The sequence below is a fragment of the Palaemon carinicauda genome, chromosome 18, assembly GCF_036898095.1.
Source record: "Palaemon carinicauda isolate YSFRI2023 chromosome 18, ASM3689809v2, whole genome shotgun sequence".
Classification (NCBI taxonomy): Eukaryota; Metazoa; Arthropoda; class Malacostraca; order Decapoda; family Palaemonidae; genus Palaemon; species Palaemon carinicauda.
In genome coordinates, this window is record NC_090742.1 from 29514 (window position 1) to 44746 (window position 15233).

Below are 15233 nucleotides of genomic sequence, written 5' to 3' on the forward strand. Positions count from 1 at the left end.
TAAATTGAACTCCTTTTCAGTTGAGGCATAAACTCTCTGAGCAAAAGCTCGAAGCTGAGTATAGTTGTTCCAGGTCAAATCTGATCTGTTACCCTTCCAAAGATGATAGGCCTCCTGTTTCTCCAAATAAGCACGTCTACAATCATCATTGAACCACGGTTTGTCCTTCACTCGGTACCTTAGCACACGAGAAGGGATACGCCTATCAATTATGTTGACTAGATTCTCATTCAAAGGGACAACAGGATCTACACTATTATATAATTGTGACCAATTCAAGCACAAAAGATCATGTAAAATCCCATTCCAGTCTGCTTGGGATTTCATATAAATTTTACAAGAATATGATATATCAGGGACAGGCTGCTCAGTCTTCACTAATAATGAAATCAAGGCATGATCAGATGTCCCGACTGGAGAACCAACCTTACTAGTTATAACGCCAGGGGAGTCAGTGTATACGAGGTCCAAGCAATTACCAGACCTGTGAGTAGCTTCATTTATGATTTGCTCACAGCCTGATTCAGAGGCAAAGTCTAAAGCTCTTAAGCCATGGCGATCGGTAGGAGAGATAGAACTTAACCACTCCCTATGGTGAGCATTAAAATCACCAACAAAGACAAAAGAAGCCTTTCTATCATCTTCTTGTATCTTAGCCATAATGGTAAGAAGACAATCGAAGATAGAATCATCTATGTCTGGATTCCGGTAGATCGAACACAAATAAAAGTTGTTATGCCTGCCACAAACTTTTATTACCTGAATCTCATGACATCCACATTGATAGCAGGACTTATGAGAAGCAGGGTACTCGGTCCTAATATACACCGCCATTCCCCTGGCCCTAGGGATGGCATCACGTTTCAACATTATTGGCTTCTTAAAACCAGTTATAAGGAATACGACTACTCAGGTACCTGGACGACTGGTTGCTGCTTTCTGCCTCAAGGGAACAACTGAAGGAGCAAGGCGATATGTTGCTCGACCTCTGCAAGGTGTTAGGGATCACGGTCAACCTAGGGAAGTCCCAGCTAGTCCCCAGCACCAGGATGACTTACTTGGGGATGGTCCTGGACACCCAGTTAGTAAGGGCCTTCCCCTCAGAAGAAAGGTTGGCCAACCTGGAACGTATCCTTCAACCCTTCCTGACGGGACAACCCAAGAGGGCCAAGGACTGGCAGAAGTTACTGGGTCACCTGGTTTCCCTGGAAAAATTAGTACCGCAAGGGAGACTCAGGCTCCGCCCGGTACAGTGGAATCTAAAGGAGTCGTGGGTCCAAGGCAAGGAACTCCACAAAGTAGTGCCAGTCCTCCCGAAGACGAGAGAGACCTTTCTTTGGTGGAGCATCAGGTCAAACACAGAGAAGGGAATGCCCTTCTCCTCCGACCCCCCGGAGATGCTGTTTTTCACGGACGCATCGAAGGAGGGCTGGGGAGCGCACCTGCTGGGAAAATCAGCAAAAGGGCTGTGGTCCAGCGAGGAGGCGTCTCTCCATATAAACATCCTGGAGATGATAGCAGTTCTAAGGGCGTGTCGACAGTTCGTACACTTACTGCGAGGGAACACTGTGGCGTTAATGTGCGACGCCACAGTGGTGGCTTATGTAAAGAAGCAGGGAGGCATGAAGTCAAAGGTCCTCTGCGCCCTAGCCACGGAACTGTTGGAGTGGGCCACAGAAGAAGGGTTGGAACTGACGGCAAGGTTCATTCCAGGAAAGAGGAACGTGATGGCCGACGGCCTCAGCAGGGCGGGTCAGGGGATAGGTTCGGAGTGGACCCTACACCCGGAGGTAGCTCGAGCAGTCATCCTACTGTGGGGCTCCCCAGTGATAGACTTGTTCGCCACACGTCTGAATGCCCAACTCCCCGTGTTCTGTTCTCCAATCCCAGATCCGTCAGCAGCATTCGAGGACGTCTTCCAACATCCCTGGGACGGTCTCGATGTGTACGCCTTCCCTCCCTTCAGTTTGATCAGGCAAGTGCTGAACAGAGTGAGAGGGTCGTCCAACCTGTCGATGACTTTAGTAGCGCCCTGGTGGCCGGAGAGAGACTGGTTCGCAGACCTAAAGGAATTAGCTCTTCGTCCTCCTTGGCCGCTTCCGGACAGGCCAGACCTCCTGCGACAACCTCACTTTCACAGGTGGCACGAAAACCCTCGATCCCTCCGCCTTCACGCGTGGAGGTTATCGAGAAGCTCCTGATAAAGAAGGATACTCATCGAGAACCGCGACAAGGATGTCTGGGTATCTACGGCATTCCACGGCAGTTGTCTACCAGGCGAAGTGGGCAGTCTTCCTGAAGTGGTGTGCATCCAAAAACATCAGGCCCTTAGGGGCGTCGATCCAGGACATTGCAGACTTTCTGGTGTACCTGAGAGACGACGTGGGTTCGTCCATCCCAGCCATCAAGGGAGTTCGAGCAGCCCTAGGTCAAGTCTTCCTCCTTAGAGGCATTGGCTTGGGAGCCTCGAGGCACATCTCGATGCTCATCCGTAGTTTTGAGCAATCATGTCCCCCCCAGGAGGTACGGGTTCTGCAGTGGGACTTGGCAAGAGTCCTCAAAGTTCTGTCAGAACCGCCCTTCAAACCTCTCAGGAACATTTTAGACAGAGAACTCACCCTTAAAACAGCTTTTCTTTTAGCCCTGGCCTCGGCGAAAAGAGTTAGCGAGTTACACGGCCTCTCTAACGAGGTCTCACACTCCAAAGGGTGGAGGGAAGTTGTCTTTAGGTTCGTCCCTAGTTTTGTGGCGAAAGCGCAGAACCCAGCGTGTTGGGATCCTCGGTTCGAGGGTTTTTCGGTGCCAGCCATCCCTCGATCCGGCAACCCTAAGGATCTCCTCTTATGTCCCGTACGAACTATAAGAAAATACCTGGAGAGGACTGAAGATTGCCGCCCTCAGATCAAAAATTTATTCATCTCAACAGGACGGGTGAAGAAACCGGTCTCGAAAAATTCCATCTCTTTTTGGCTGAGACAAGTGATAAAGAGAGCCTACGAGGCTTCTGGGACCCCTCTACCTGGAAAACCGAGACCTCATGATATCAGGGCTCTGAGCACCTCTCTGGCTTTCGAGAAGAACATGGCTGTGGGTAAGATCCTGAAGGCTGGGACCTGGTCTAGACAGTCCACCTTCACGGAACATTATCTAAAAGATTGTACGAGAAAATCCTTGGACAAGTTTTCTATTGGCCCGGTCGTGTCGGCCCTTCAGAAGATCTAAGGTCATACCCACAGGGTAACCGGGGGTGTTAATGCCAAGAGACACTAGTTCCTTCCTTAACCTTACCCCCCTCTCCACTTTTTCCTTCCTTCCCCGGATCGAACGGGCCAGGAAGATGAGGAGAAGACCTTAATCACGGAAAGTTATAATCTTCAAGAAATTGGTTTTGAAAAAGGTAAGACATTTAGACACTAAGTGAGTTTTTTGGATAGTTTTCCCCTACTTTTCAAGCAGTTTTCAAGTGGTCTTAGAATCAAGACCTCCTTAGAGGTTCCCTCTCTCGCGTGCCTCCCCGTCGAATCCTGATTCCTGCAGGACACTCCCACCTCCTAAAGTGTAAGTCTCCTAAGAAGGTAGTTCTAGGTAAGTAACCGTGTTGGAACAAATCACAAATTTTTAAGTAATTTGTATTTTTCCTAACATACTTACCTAGAACTACCTTCGGGTTATGGCCCTCCCATCCTTCCCCGAGAACCTGCAGGATCTTGTAATACCTATTCCAACGAAACTTACTGGAGAGTCGACCTGAGATAGCACGCTGCCTGACCAGGGGTCGCCTCGGGCATGTACCACACTGCCAGAGGTTGACCCCGTAGAAAACGAGAAGAGGGAGATAAACTATACAAAAAGCTGGTCGGTTAGGTAGAGTTAGCCAGTAACTCCTAAGAAGGTAGTTCTAGGTAAGTATGTTAAGAAAAATACAAATTACTTAAAAATTTGTGATTTTAATACCTCAAGCTCCTTATTGGACAAGTAGCAGAAGGTTGAGGGCATTGGTTACCTGGGTTTTAGTCTGAATGAATGAAAAGGAATGTGTGGCTCTTTTCCTTTCTTCATCCTCCCCTCCCTTGGGGAAATCAGCATCCTTGGTCCTCTGCACAAGCTGACCTCAAATCTCTGTAGGTAAACCATTGCTCCCTTGTGTAACCTAGTATTGTCCCAATACTGTTGCGTCCCCATACCCTGGCGAGATGGTATTGGGAATGTCTCGGTCTACTCGGTTATTTCCTACAAGACTCGGAATAACTTTTACCTTGACAGTCACATTGCTAGTACTTCATCACACACAGCTTGCGTAGGCCGCAGACCATGCTTAGCAGGTTTAGCTAGGTGTTAGGGTCTCCGTATTTGCGCACTAACTTAAATAGGGAGTTCCCCGGGTAAGGCCAAAAAGCCAGATTGGCAGGGACATCTACCCTCCTAATGGTTGAGTCACCCCTAATAAATAGCGTTGGTTTGTATTCCAATTATGGAACAAATGACAGATTTGTAAGCAATTTGAATTTTTCCTAACGATACAAACCTTATCCGTTTATACGTACTTGCCCGTCAACCCTGTCCCCCATCTAAGTCTTACCTCCAAGCAAAGGGAAGCTCAGTCACGGTGTGTGAGAGAGGGGTGTAGCTAGCTAACCCCCCTACCCCCCGCTAACTAGCGGGATAGATAGTTAACCCTAGCCAAATCTTAATGGCTTGTTCAATACCCCTAATGAATAGCTAAGGTTTGTATTGTTTAGAAAAATATAAATTACTTCTAGATTTGTTATATTACTTATAAATAAAATTTATATCTTTTGTAATTTACTTTAGGTGCAAGGAGGCTATTATCTTTTACAGTCTTATATTTATAGAATGTTATTATATCTTGGGAATTGACATGCACTGCCATTTTGTTTCTTAGAGCTATGCAAATTTAGCTTTTTTGTACTAATTCTTCAGGGCTCATTACATTAACCTGTGGGAGAAGAGATGTCGTCTTTTGTGCTGTTTTACAATTCGGGATGAAAACAGTTCTGAAGCCTTCAAGAACGTTGCAGGTAATTGTATTTTTCAGTACAGTATATAGATTTTCGTACTTCGTAGTTTTGAAGTAGAATATTTCATATGCATAGATTGTTTTTCTTCTGATAAACTTTGGTTTTATATATGCTTGTTGACCTTGTAGAAATCATCTTTTTAGTTCAATTTCCAAAAAATATTTAGTGCTATCCGAGTGTTTACTTGTTAACCAGATAAGCTACTAATATTATCTTAGGTTAACAAAAGACTGTGTGGTGATGTCTATGATAATTCGAGGGAAGAAAAGACTAATTTTCATATGATAGGTGAATGTTTGTGAAGAAGCTGTCATGCAGCCACATTAATTCAAATTCAGTGGCAAGCTATAGATGCAACAGCTTCATGTGAGGAAGTTTTGTATAAGGCATCAATGGTAAATGTTTTTCAGAGGAGACAGCTGCAGACATTGCAGGAACCAGTAAGACTTTCAACTAATAACTTCTGCAAGGCCAAGTTGAGCCAGTTCTGTAATTTGTGCCGTTGAATTCACCATACCAGTGATCATTGATTTTTGTCTATTTTTACGGTAACATTCAAAGATTCTATCTACTGTCAAATGGTATAGGTCCACCCAGTCGCTTTGTGGAATTGACTTGATTTCTTCATTAATGTTGAAGAAATTATTCAAGCACTTAGGAAAGGAGCTTATGTGAAGATCTTGTAAACTTAATTGGTTTGTCTCCAGACCTGCATGTGAATCACTTTAAAAGGCATTATAGTAATACCTTAAACTAAAGGTTGTTTCTATAGGTATTTATATCCGAGATGGATCAATAAAGTTCATGCATGGTTTGAGAAAGCTGTATGCTCTTGGTTGGACATCAGTGGGATTGTTGTTTGTTTTTGACGCCATGATAGAGACCTGAACAAAAAGTAGCTAACCCTTTGCCATCCCTATTTATTCTTCGCCCTTTTTTTTTGGCAAAAACTATAGTCTACATTTTCTAGTGATGGCTATCCGTTACTACCAGCTGAAAACCCTATTCCAAGGGGTCCACCACTAGACTTGTCAAGAGGATACTGCTGGAAGAAAGTCATTTGGAACTTGGTATCCTACTGCTGAGGCAGGTAATCCTAAGTGCCTATATTGATATGACAGATGAAAAAATGAGGCATATAAGAAAGCTAGTTCACAAAATTATATCCTTGCCTACTTTTGTTGCTTTTAAACAAACCTAACACTTTTTTCTTATTCTTTAAATGGAGTTATCTGACGTTGTCAGTCCACTTTTTCTAAGTTCTTATTGAGAGGTTTAACTTACAATTGGTTGGACCAGTAGCCACATTCTCCCTGTGCCTAGGGATATTGGGTTATCATCATCATCATTACTCAACATCTTTTTTATTCAATCATATGGGTATCTAAACAACAAAGAATTTAAAGGTTACCTACTTATTCATACTCTAGTCACTCATAAAGGTTTTTTTCTAGACTCTTAACATTCTCCAAATGTAACTTTGGTCTAAGAGGCATATAAAAGTGCTCCAGAAATACAGTATTCAGTTATGTTTCTTTCAACTATTTTGTAATTCAGGATTATAAGGATGTAACTGATGGGTTATGATGATTTTGCAGGTTTAAACACGGCGTAAAAGGAATAATAGCAAAACCTTCCAAATTCGGGTAGTTGCCGACTTGGAGAGGAAACTATACCATTTTAAACAAAAACTAGTCCTCCAAAATCGGGTAAAATACCGATCTCGACAGGCAGGACTAAAATTAATCAAAACGCGTTCCGATTCCCCATTAAAAACTCAAAAAACTATGAGTTCAAGTATGAAAGGCTACCGACCGAAGCCGCTAACTAACACTGCCCAAATAGCCTAAATAAAAGATCAAATCAGGCCAAAACATTGAATTAGAAGTCCGTAACACAAAAATAAGTCTACAATTAATATAAGGAGCTAATAGAAAGTCTTACAAAACAAAGAGATCCCGAGGAAGCGACACCAAAAGACCGCATACACACCCGTGGGGAGCGTCAACAAAGCAGCTGAGATAAAACCCAACAAGGTTATTGAATGAACGTGTGTCGCTATCTAGAAATCCAAAGCATACAAATATAATACTAATTTGGGAGCATGGATCTCCAAAACGCCTGACATCTTCAAAGCACAAAATAACACAGAGCTACGAAAAACATGTCTGAACGTTCACGGGTGCTAACAAGGAATGATGGGAGAAGGTTAGGTGGTGGTGGTGGGGGGGGGGGGGGGGGGCAGTAGCTGCAGTGAACGACACCTCGTAGTAACGGGGGATTTTGAGGAGGGAGAAGTCTAATTGGAAAGGATCTCTGGTAGTGGTATCACTCGCCCCAGTTTTAATACCGACACCCTTTAGGGGTGAGCGAGGTGGATATATTCCTAACATTCCATGCAACTTTTTTCTCTGGTATATTTAGCAGTATTTATACCTTTGAAATGGTGCTTTAAGGAGCATTTCACGGAGCGACACAGGTTGAGCCCAGAAATAGTCTTTTTTTCACACAAATTTATCAGTCATATACTCTGCAGTATATAATATTGTGAGTTCCCTCCTACCAACCCCATTGATATTGAAGGCTTGTTTTTATAATACTCGAAATGAGAGGCAGGTGATAGCCGGCCTGAATCGTAAGTGACAATTGTAGTTAGGGTAAAGACGTCTTTATATAAAAAGTTTTGTTAAAGATACACAGTAATTTTTAATCAAAATATGACCATGGAAAATTGATTTCTCCTATTTCATGATAGTTTCTTATTGATTCCAAGATCTTCTCAGATGAAAATGACTGACCTGATATTTTCAAGGTTATGGAAGGGATAGAGGGTAAAATGCATTTATGATTTTTATTGCAAATTAAATATATTCATATCTATATAATGAGTAAATGATATAAAATAATTAAACTACTACTGTATTGTGTTTATTGTGTATTAAGATATGTAGTAAAATACAACCAATTATACACAAAAGAGAGAGAAAATGAAGATACCATTGTTGAAACTACTTCTTTTAAGCCATGTACAGTACCTATTTTTTTTTTCAGATGTATTTGCATCACTGTTTGAGGACATTGACCTGGTGGCTTCTGATGTTGCTGCAGCATTGGTATTGTTAAGACTAAAAAGGAAGCAAGAGGAGAGAAAAGAGGAAAGCAGAAGAAAAACTAACCTTCACTTGCCTCTTAGCCGTTCCTCTACTGCCAGCATAGGTGTGTTAAGCACTAGTAGACTTGAAGTAACAAAATAAAAAATTTAAAGCTTTATGTAAGCCTGTACAGTATGTAAATGTGTTACAGTGTGTTGTATTTCTGCTAAATTGTTTCTAACCATTTGCATATGTTAATGATAATTTGAAGCAGACTGTAGTGATGAAGTCTTTATGCATTCAAAAGACTTGCTTCAAATAAATGAACTACATCTGCATTTTTTAAGATGATGTAATGCAGTGATGAAACAATGAATTATGACTCCATGTTAATGTTTTATAGCATTATGGACTTGTTAGTGGACAAATGTTCAATGTTTTCTCCATAAAGAATCCATTATTTTTAAATAATTCATTTTCATTTGCTTTACTCATTTGCTCAATAAAACATTTACCTAATCTGCATTATCTGATTTATTATTTTAACCTCAGATGTGTGATAATTTTTCTCCCCTTGCTTCTTTCTTCTACTTATTTATTTAAGCCTTTGAAAAAAAGATTAACTATCTAGTTTGTTTCTTTTGTGTACAGTAAATGTATCGACAGATTTTCTTTTTCTTTCTTTGTATTAGGAAAAACTACTTTTTGTCACATTTCTCAAACTTGGTACAGTAAATTAAAAGTACAGTATTGATATGGTTATTCATTCTTTTTGAATATCTTTGAATTATGATACTGTTAGTATTACTATACATTTAGTGTTTCCAATATAGGTGCACTGGAGAGCGAAGGGGATCTACCACAGCAACAGTGTCCACGTCCTGAATGGATGAAAGTCGGAAGTGCGTATCATTTCATGAAGTTTGCGATGGCCTCATATGGATGGCCATGGTTTATGTATGGCAGGTTTTGCAGAGCAACCTGCTATCTTTGGAAAAATCTTCAGTGCTGCTCGTGTTTCAGGTAAGTGGCAAATGTTTTGAAATTAACAGAATTGAGTTCGAAGCCTGTGATAAAGTGTTGCTTGGTATTCTGTTTCAATATAAATTTGTAGATCGTTAGTGTTGACCAAGATTTGTATACCGTATAGTTTTCGTTTAGTCTGAAGTGTTATATCTGTTTCTTTTATTCATTTTTTGTAAAATCTAAATTATGCAAATGTTTATTCAGTCAGCTTTTTTAGCATTGTCTTTTGGTTAGAGTATTTTGAGTGAACTGGAAATTTATGGTATTTTTTTTTACAATACCTCTGAAGAAAGTATTTGTCTTATCAAAATACCCTTTTCACTAAATTACTGTTTGTGAAAATTTATGTACTGTACCGTATTTCTCGTGTCATAAGACACACCTATTTTCCTGAAAAATTACCCCCAAAATCACCCTGCATCTTAACACCAAGAAAAAGTTGTATATTGGAGTTTGACACCCCCTCAAACATCCAACTATTGACATACAAACACTAAAACTCGCGAGACATAAAATATAAACCTACAATTTTCATTTTATAAGTAATAAATTCATTTATTTTAATAATAATTTAATTTAATGAAGTACAGTAGCAAATTATATGTTTGTTTTGGTAATCAGCTGGTGATTCACCAACTCGCTTCTACAAGCAAACATGCCAACTAGTGGTCTTGTAGCAGACGACGCCATGAGATATTAGTTGTTTATGCAGTATATATCTGTTTTCTCATATTTTGTAATAAAGCAATAATTTGATAATGACTTAGTTGCTTGAGTTCCAAAATAATACAAACAGAAAGTTGCTGAATATGACCTTGGAAAAAAATACTTCTCACTTTTAGTAGAGTGCAGTATTACCAAGTTAGCAAAAAAGTAACTAGACCTAGAGTCACTTAATTCAGTAGTAAAAGTATTCTACCCAAAATAATTTATACTGTATATTTCTTTGATCAATAATTACATTGCGTGAAAATTTGTAGGCAATATGGGAACTTTTACTGGAATTTTACATCTTTGCCAAAATTTGATTAAGAACATTTGGCAACATTTCTTTCATGTAAACAACAAACACTATGACTAAACGTGTAGTTGTAGTGGAAGCTTCGACTGGTTTTGTGGTTTCTTAAATGAATACGTAATAAAGTTTGGATAATCTGCATATAGTTAATTAATATTAACTTTCATAATACACCCAAAATAAGAAAAGTTACTGTGCCAGAAAAAAATTACACTTAGAGTCGCTGACTAGGAATTGCTGCTGAGAAGTTTTTAAAATCTTCATTCTTTTTCCAAATTTAAGGGTGCGTCTTACCACTTGTAGCATCTTATGACACGGGAAATACGGTATATAATTGTTAAGCAGTGGATGAGGGTACTCATTTGCCTTTTAGTCTTGGGGGCCCCATTTCTTCAGTGAAGAATTGGTATAAAGTCTCTTCAGTTCTCACATATGCATAGAATTGTCTTGTTTGTCTGATTAATCTCTTCAGCTATGATGCCAGAGATCATCCTCATGCAATTGTAATGTGTGAAAGTATTGATTTTAGACACATAATTTTGGGCCATTTCTATTAGTACAGAGTGCATTTTTTGACAGTTTTGTAGGAATTTCAACTACATAAAGATTCAGTCACCTGAAATTTAAAAGAAAAATTCTAATTGCTTCTAGTCTGGTAAGAAATGGAATCTCAATGCGTATATATTGCTTTGATTTTTGTTGTATGTGCAGATAGGAATGCTTATCAAATAAGCCTGGAACAAAATTCTCTAACCTTAAATAGATCATAAACACTATGTGATGAGTTTTGTGACAATCTATGGAGCTATATTGCATAGCGGAAGCGGTTTTTGAAGAATATTCATTACTGCAAAATATTATTTTAGATATGGAAGGGGTTATGGAAGTTGTGTATCTGCTATGGGCTGGACAAATCAATCTAATCTTTCTATGGGTTAACTACATATTTGTGTGTTTGGAATTGACTTAAACTTTTGTATTTAGTGTCGATTAAATTTTAGATTTTTCCCATACAGTATAATACATTTAGTCTCTGGTTTTGTTGCATGAGTGAGTTTATTTGTTTTTAGTAGATCAATGAGAAAAGGAATTAACTATATTAGATTATAACTTCTTTACACCATATTTGTCTTTGAGTTTTGATCTTTAATGTTGTAATGATTTCCTGGGCCTTTCTACAGGTTTTGTTTTTCTCTCTTATTTTACTGCTTTTTGATAAATATTCTTCCTCCCTTCTCATCACATATCCATACCATCTCTATATTATACATTTCCCTGCCACTTCCTCCTTCATAATAGGATGTTCCCTCTCCACATTGGCCATAAATCTTAGCCATCTTTGGTCTCACCTTTACAAAGTCTCTTCCATTTTCTTTTTCAGTGTCCATCTTCTGCTTAATAGAGTAGTACCGGGCTTATGCACGTATCATAGATGTTTCTTCTATTTAGATGTTTCTATTAACCAGTAATCTAGCAATCTCCCCACTGTCTTTAAGCTGTTGCTATTCATTATTTTATTGTTCTTGCAATACCTGCTTCATAGATGTCTTTCCAAGGTAAGAGAAGTTTTCTACCTCCTCTAAAACCTATCCTTCTACCATATGATGATGCTCCATTTCCTATTCTTCCCCGTGTGATATTTTTAAATCTTCATGGATATTTTCAGTCCGGGTCATCTCATGTAACACAGTTTGTTACGTTCACATAATTGTATTCAGTACACAGTACTGTACTGGGTTCAACCCAAACACTTTTTGCACTGCTTTCTCTTAGCCTCTTATGGCTGTGTTTTTGTGGCTTCGTTTCTTCTTAGCTTAGATTGAATTCAACTAATGACTAAATTTGACTTTTAATCCTCGCCTTTTCGTTCCATTTTTCCTCTTAATGAAAATTTTTTTCTCAAATCCTGCTGTTAATACCAGAGTTACCTACATATGACAGCTTTTATAGGCCTCTCGTTCTTCACGCCTTTGTGCATAGCTTCCTCCAATGCTATGATAAAGAAGTGAATGGAATTTTAAATATAAAACTTACCCGCTGGTTATATAATGGCTAAAGTCCCTGGACGCCCCGGCAGGAATTTCAAAATCTCTTGCGCTACTTAGCGCATACAGTATATGCCAGGTGTACCCCAGAGCCCTCGCGGTACAACAGGTAGAACTATCCTCAACCAATTCAGATTTTTCTCTGCCGCCATAGCTGGCTGAACTATTGGAAATTCTCTCTTGTTTTCTTACTCTGTTTGGACGTTATTTGGTGATGTATTAACGTTTTTGAGTTTTGGCTTTCGCATATTTGTTTTATTTGATCTGTGATCACGTATTTATAACTTAAAAGGTAGGGTTAGAAAGTTTTTCAACCTATTTTAAACCTCACGAAAGTATAGGGGCGAAATGTAAACATTTCGACCATTGATGACGTCACAGCCTCTTCCGTAGGCTAAAAGTCTGTCTTGCCTTTTACAAAGAATATAAGTGAATATGCTTTTAGAGTATTAAGTTATGAATTAAATTAAAAGAATTATTTTGAGAAAATTTTATTCTTTTAATAGTTTTCTTTAGATAACCTTCGATCTGTTTGCAAAGATTAACTAGCGTTCAGTTGATTTTTGTTACGCAGTAGTCAGTATCATTACGATGTTACATATATTGTAGCGATTTTATGAATAGTACTTTCTTCTTACTTCTCAAGTTTTTAATTGTACTTTATAAAAGGAACATTTTATTTTGCAATTAATTGGTCCTTTCAGTATTTTTTCCTTAGTCAGAGATTAAAGGAAGTTACGGTTCAGTTTATTTTATACGATGCAGTATTCTTTACATTCGTCGTAGCGCATGATTCTATGTATCGTTGCTTTGGTGGTATTTCGGAATACTAAATTGTTCGTATATTATTTGTAGATGTTCCAATGATGCGAGTGAGGATTCATCTTTTATTGGAACCCCTTAATTTAAGGGTTTATTTTGATTTATAAATATATCTATTAAGGTAATATTTGATATTTAATATTTTGTTACATTTATATGGGATTCGGCACTTTTGCTTTCCCATTCAAACAATTGTCCAGTGACAGAATTATAAGTCTCTCCCTACGGAGTTCATTTCCTTTGAGAGAGTGTATACTTTGGTTTTCAGGTAATTATGAAACTATCTTTGTGCCAAAGAGTAAAGTGCAAATTTTTTAGTGATAAATTGTGCAGTGAATTTTATTCAGTGGAGAGTGCTTCTATTCGGACCTGTCGTTATCCTAGCCTTAGACCTCTGTCGAGCTCCCGGACCCAGGGGAGAAGTTAAGTCGAACGGCGAAAGGAATCGAGAGGGTAACCAGGCGTTACAGTCTTTTAAGACCCGAACTGAAGTCCTCTCGAGCGTTTTCTGTCGATCACCAGAACGCTCACCCTCGCTATAGATAAAGCGAGGTATTAGTGTTTTCAAAGGCGCTAAGCTGAAAACAAAATTAGATTCTTTCTGCGTGTGTTTCGTTTCATGCGGCACAGACGCAGTGCCGCCACCGCCACCTGATGGGTATCGTCTCTCAACAGTGGCAAGCGCTATGGATCGACAAAGATAATGCTGAATACGTTTCGCCTAAGGTTGATCCTTGATCTTTGTAGTTAGGCATGAAACAGCATCTATCTTCGTTTATGCAGTCTTTTCAGCCTGCCGTTAACAGTGCGGTTTGGTGTCTCGATTCCGGTCTTCGACACTGTCGCACAGGCGTCGTGTCTTTAACGGTGAGGACTCGTCGCTCAGGCGGCCTACCAGCCGCAATGTTCATGGTGGGGGAAAGTGGATGCTTTACTTCGATTACCTGCTCAACGCAAACCGACTGCTCATAGCACCTAGTATCAGTTTATACAGACGCGCCGACGTTCGCCAGGCAGCAGAGCCGGCGAAGCGTCATCGGAACGGTGCGGCAACGGAAACGGAACGTCGATGGAATTGAGCGAAGCGCCACATCAGTGTGGACGCTTCAGCGTCAGTGTGGACGCTTCAGCGTTAGTGTGGACGCTTCAGCGTCAGTGTGGACGCTTTCATTGTCAGTGTGGACGCTTTCAGTGTCAGTATGGACGCTTCAGCGCCAGTGTGGACGCTTCAGCGTCAGTGTGGACGCTTCAGCGCTAGTGTGGGCGCCTCAGCATTGGTATGGACGCTTCAGCGTCGGGGTGGACGCTTCGCTACCTGTGACAATAGACTTTGATGTCTACCTGACCATGAACGTCTAGTGTTTAAGTTATTGTTGCTCCAGGCGCTATATTATGAAATAAATCTTAACTAGAAAGATTTTATATTCTCGGACCAAGGCCTGCTGGGCTAACTCTTGGTTTTGAGAACTAGAATTAAAACCTCTAAGTATTCAGGCCTGAATTCAGAATCATAAGGAGTGGATTCCTAAGAATCAAGATTTCTCTTCCTAGGATAGAGATTGTAAAAGGAAGGGAATAACTTTCAGAAACCCAAGAGAATTTTTCTAAAGAGTTTCTCTCATATTTTTTACCTGCTGCTCCTTGTTTCGACTTCAGAGTTTTCGCTAGTTGAGTTGATGGTGTCGCTATTTATTTTATTTTATTTTATTTGTATTACAAGCCAGCTACAACCCTAGTTGGGAAAGCAAGATGCTTTAACCCAAAGGGCTCCTTTAGGGAACGATGGCCTAGTAAATTAATGGTAAAATAAATTAATAAATTAACATTAAATCATTCTCAGGAAAATAACGAACCTTACTGTGGAGATTGATACAGCGCTTGCAGCTGCAACAACAGAAAGGGCATTAAGGCCTTTATGAGAATAGAACGTAAAAGTATATCTCCCACCACGGGCAGATCTTTTATGATTTAAGGTATTATGTTTTTTAAACCGCTCTTGTTAGTGACTCGTAAACATAGCGCAGTGCTCTGGAGGAGGTGTTTGTTCGTCTTCACCTTGCCCCTAGACCTATATCTCTTCCTTACGTTCCAACCCTTGGGAGAAGGAAGGTCGGTAGGCTGGGGTTCTTTGCGGACCTTGTTCATTAAACGTCTGTTCCGCCGAGCGATATTGTTGATGCAGTCCAAGACG

The 15233-nt window shown here is 40.0% G+C and overlaps 1 protein-coding gene across 3 annotated transcripts in view; it reads left to right on the forward strand.

Moving 5' to 3' along the window:
* LOC137657571 (diacylglycerol lipase-beta-like) overlaps positions 1 to 15233 on the forward strand; it is a 227171-nt gene that overhangs the window by 26175 nt on the left and 185763 nt on the right. For all 3 annotated transcript variants that reach the window (XM_068391904.1, XM_068391905.1, XM_068391906.1), the window contains exons 3-5: positions 4942 to 5039; positions 8091 to 8255; positions 8965 to 9154. In XM_068391904.1, coding sequence (XP_068248005.1) covers positions 4942 to 5039; positions 8091 to 8255; positions 8965 to 9154 — 453 coding nt within the window. The remainder of the gene's footprint in view (positions 1 to 4941; positions 5040 to 8090; positions 8256 to 8964; positions 9155 to 15233) is intronic.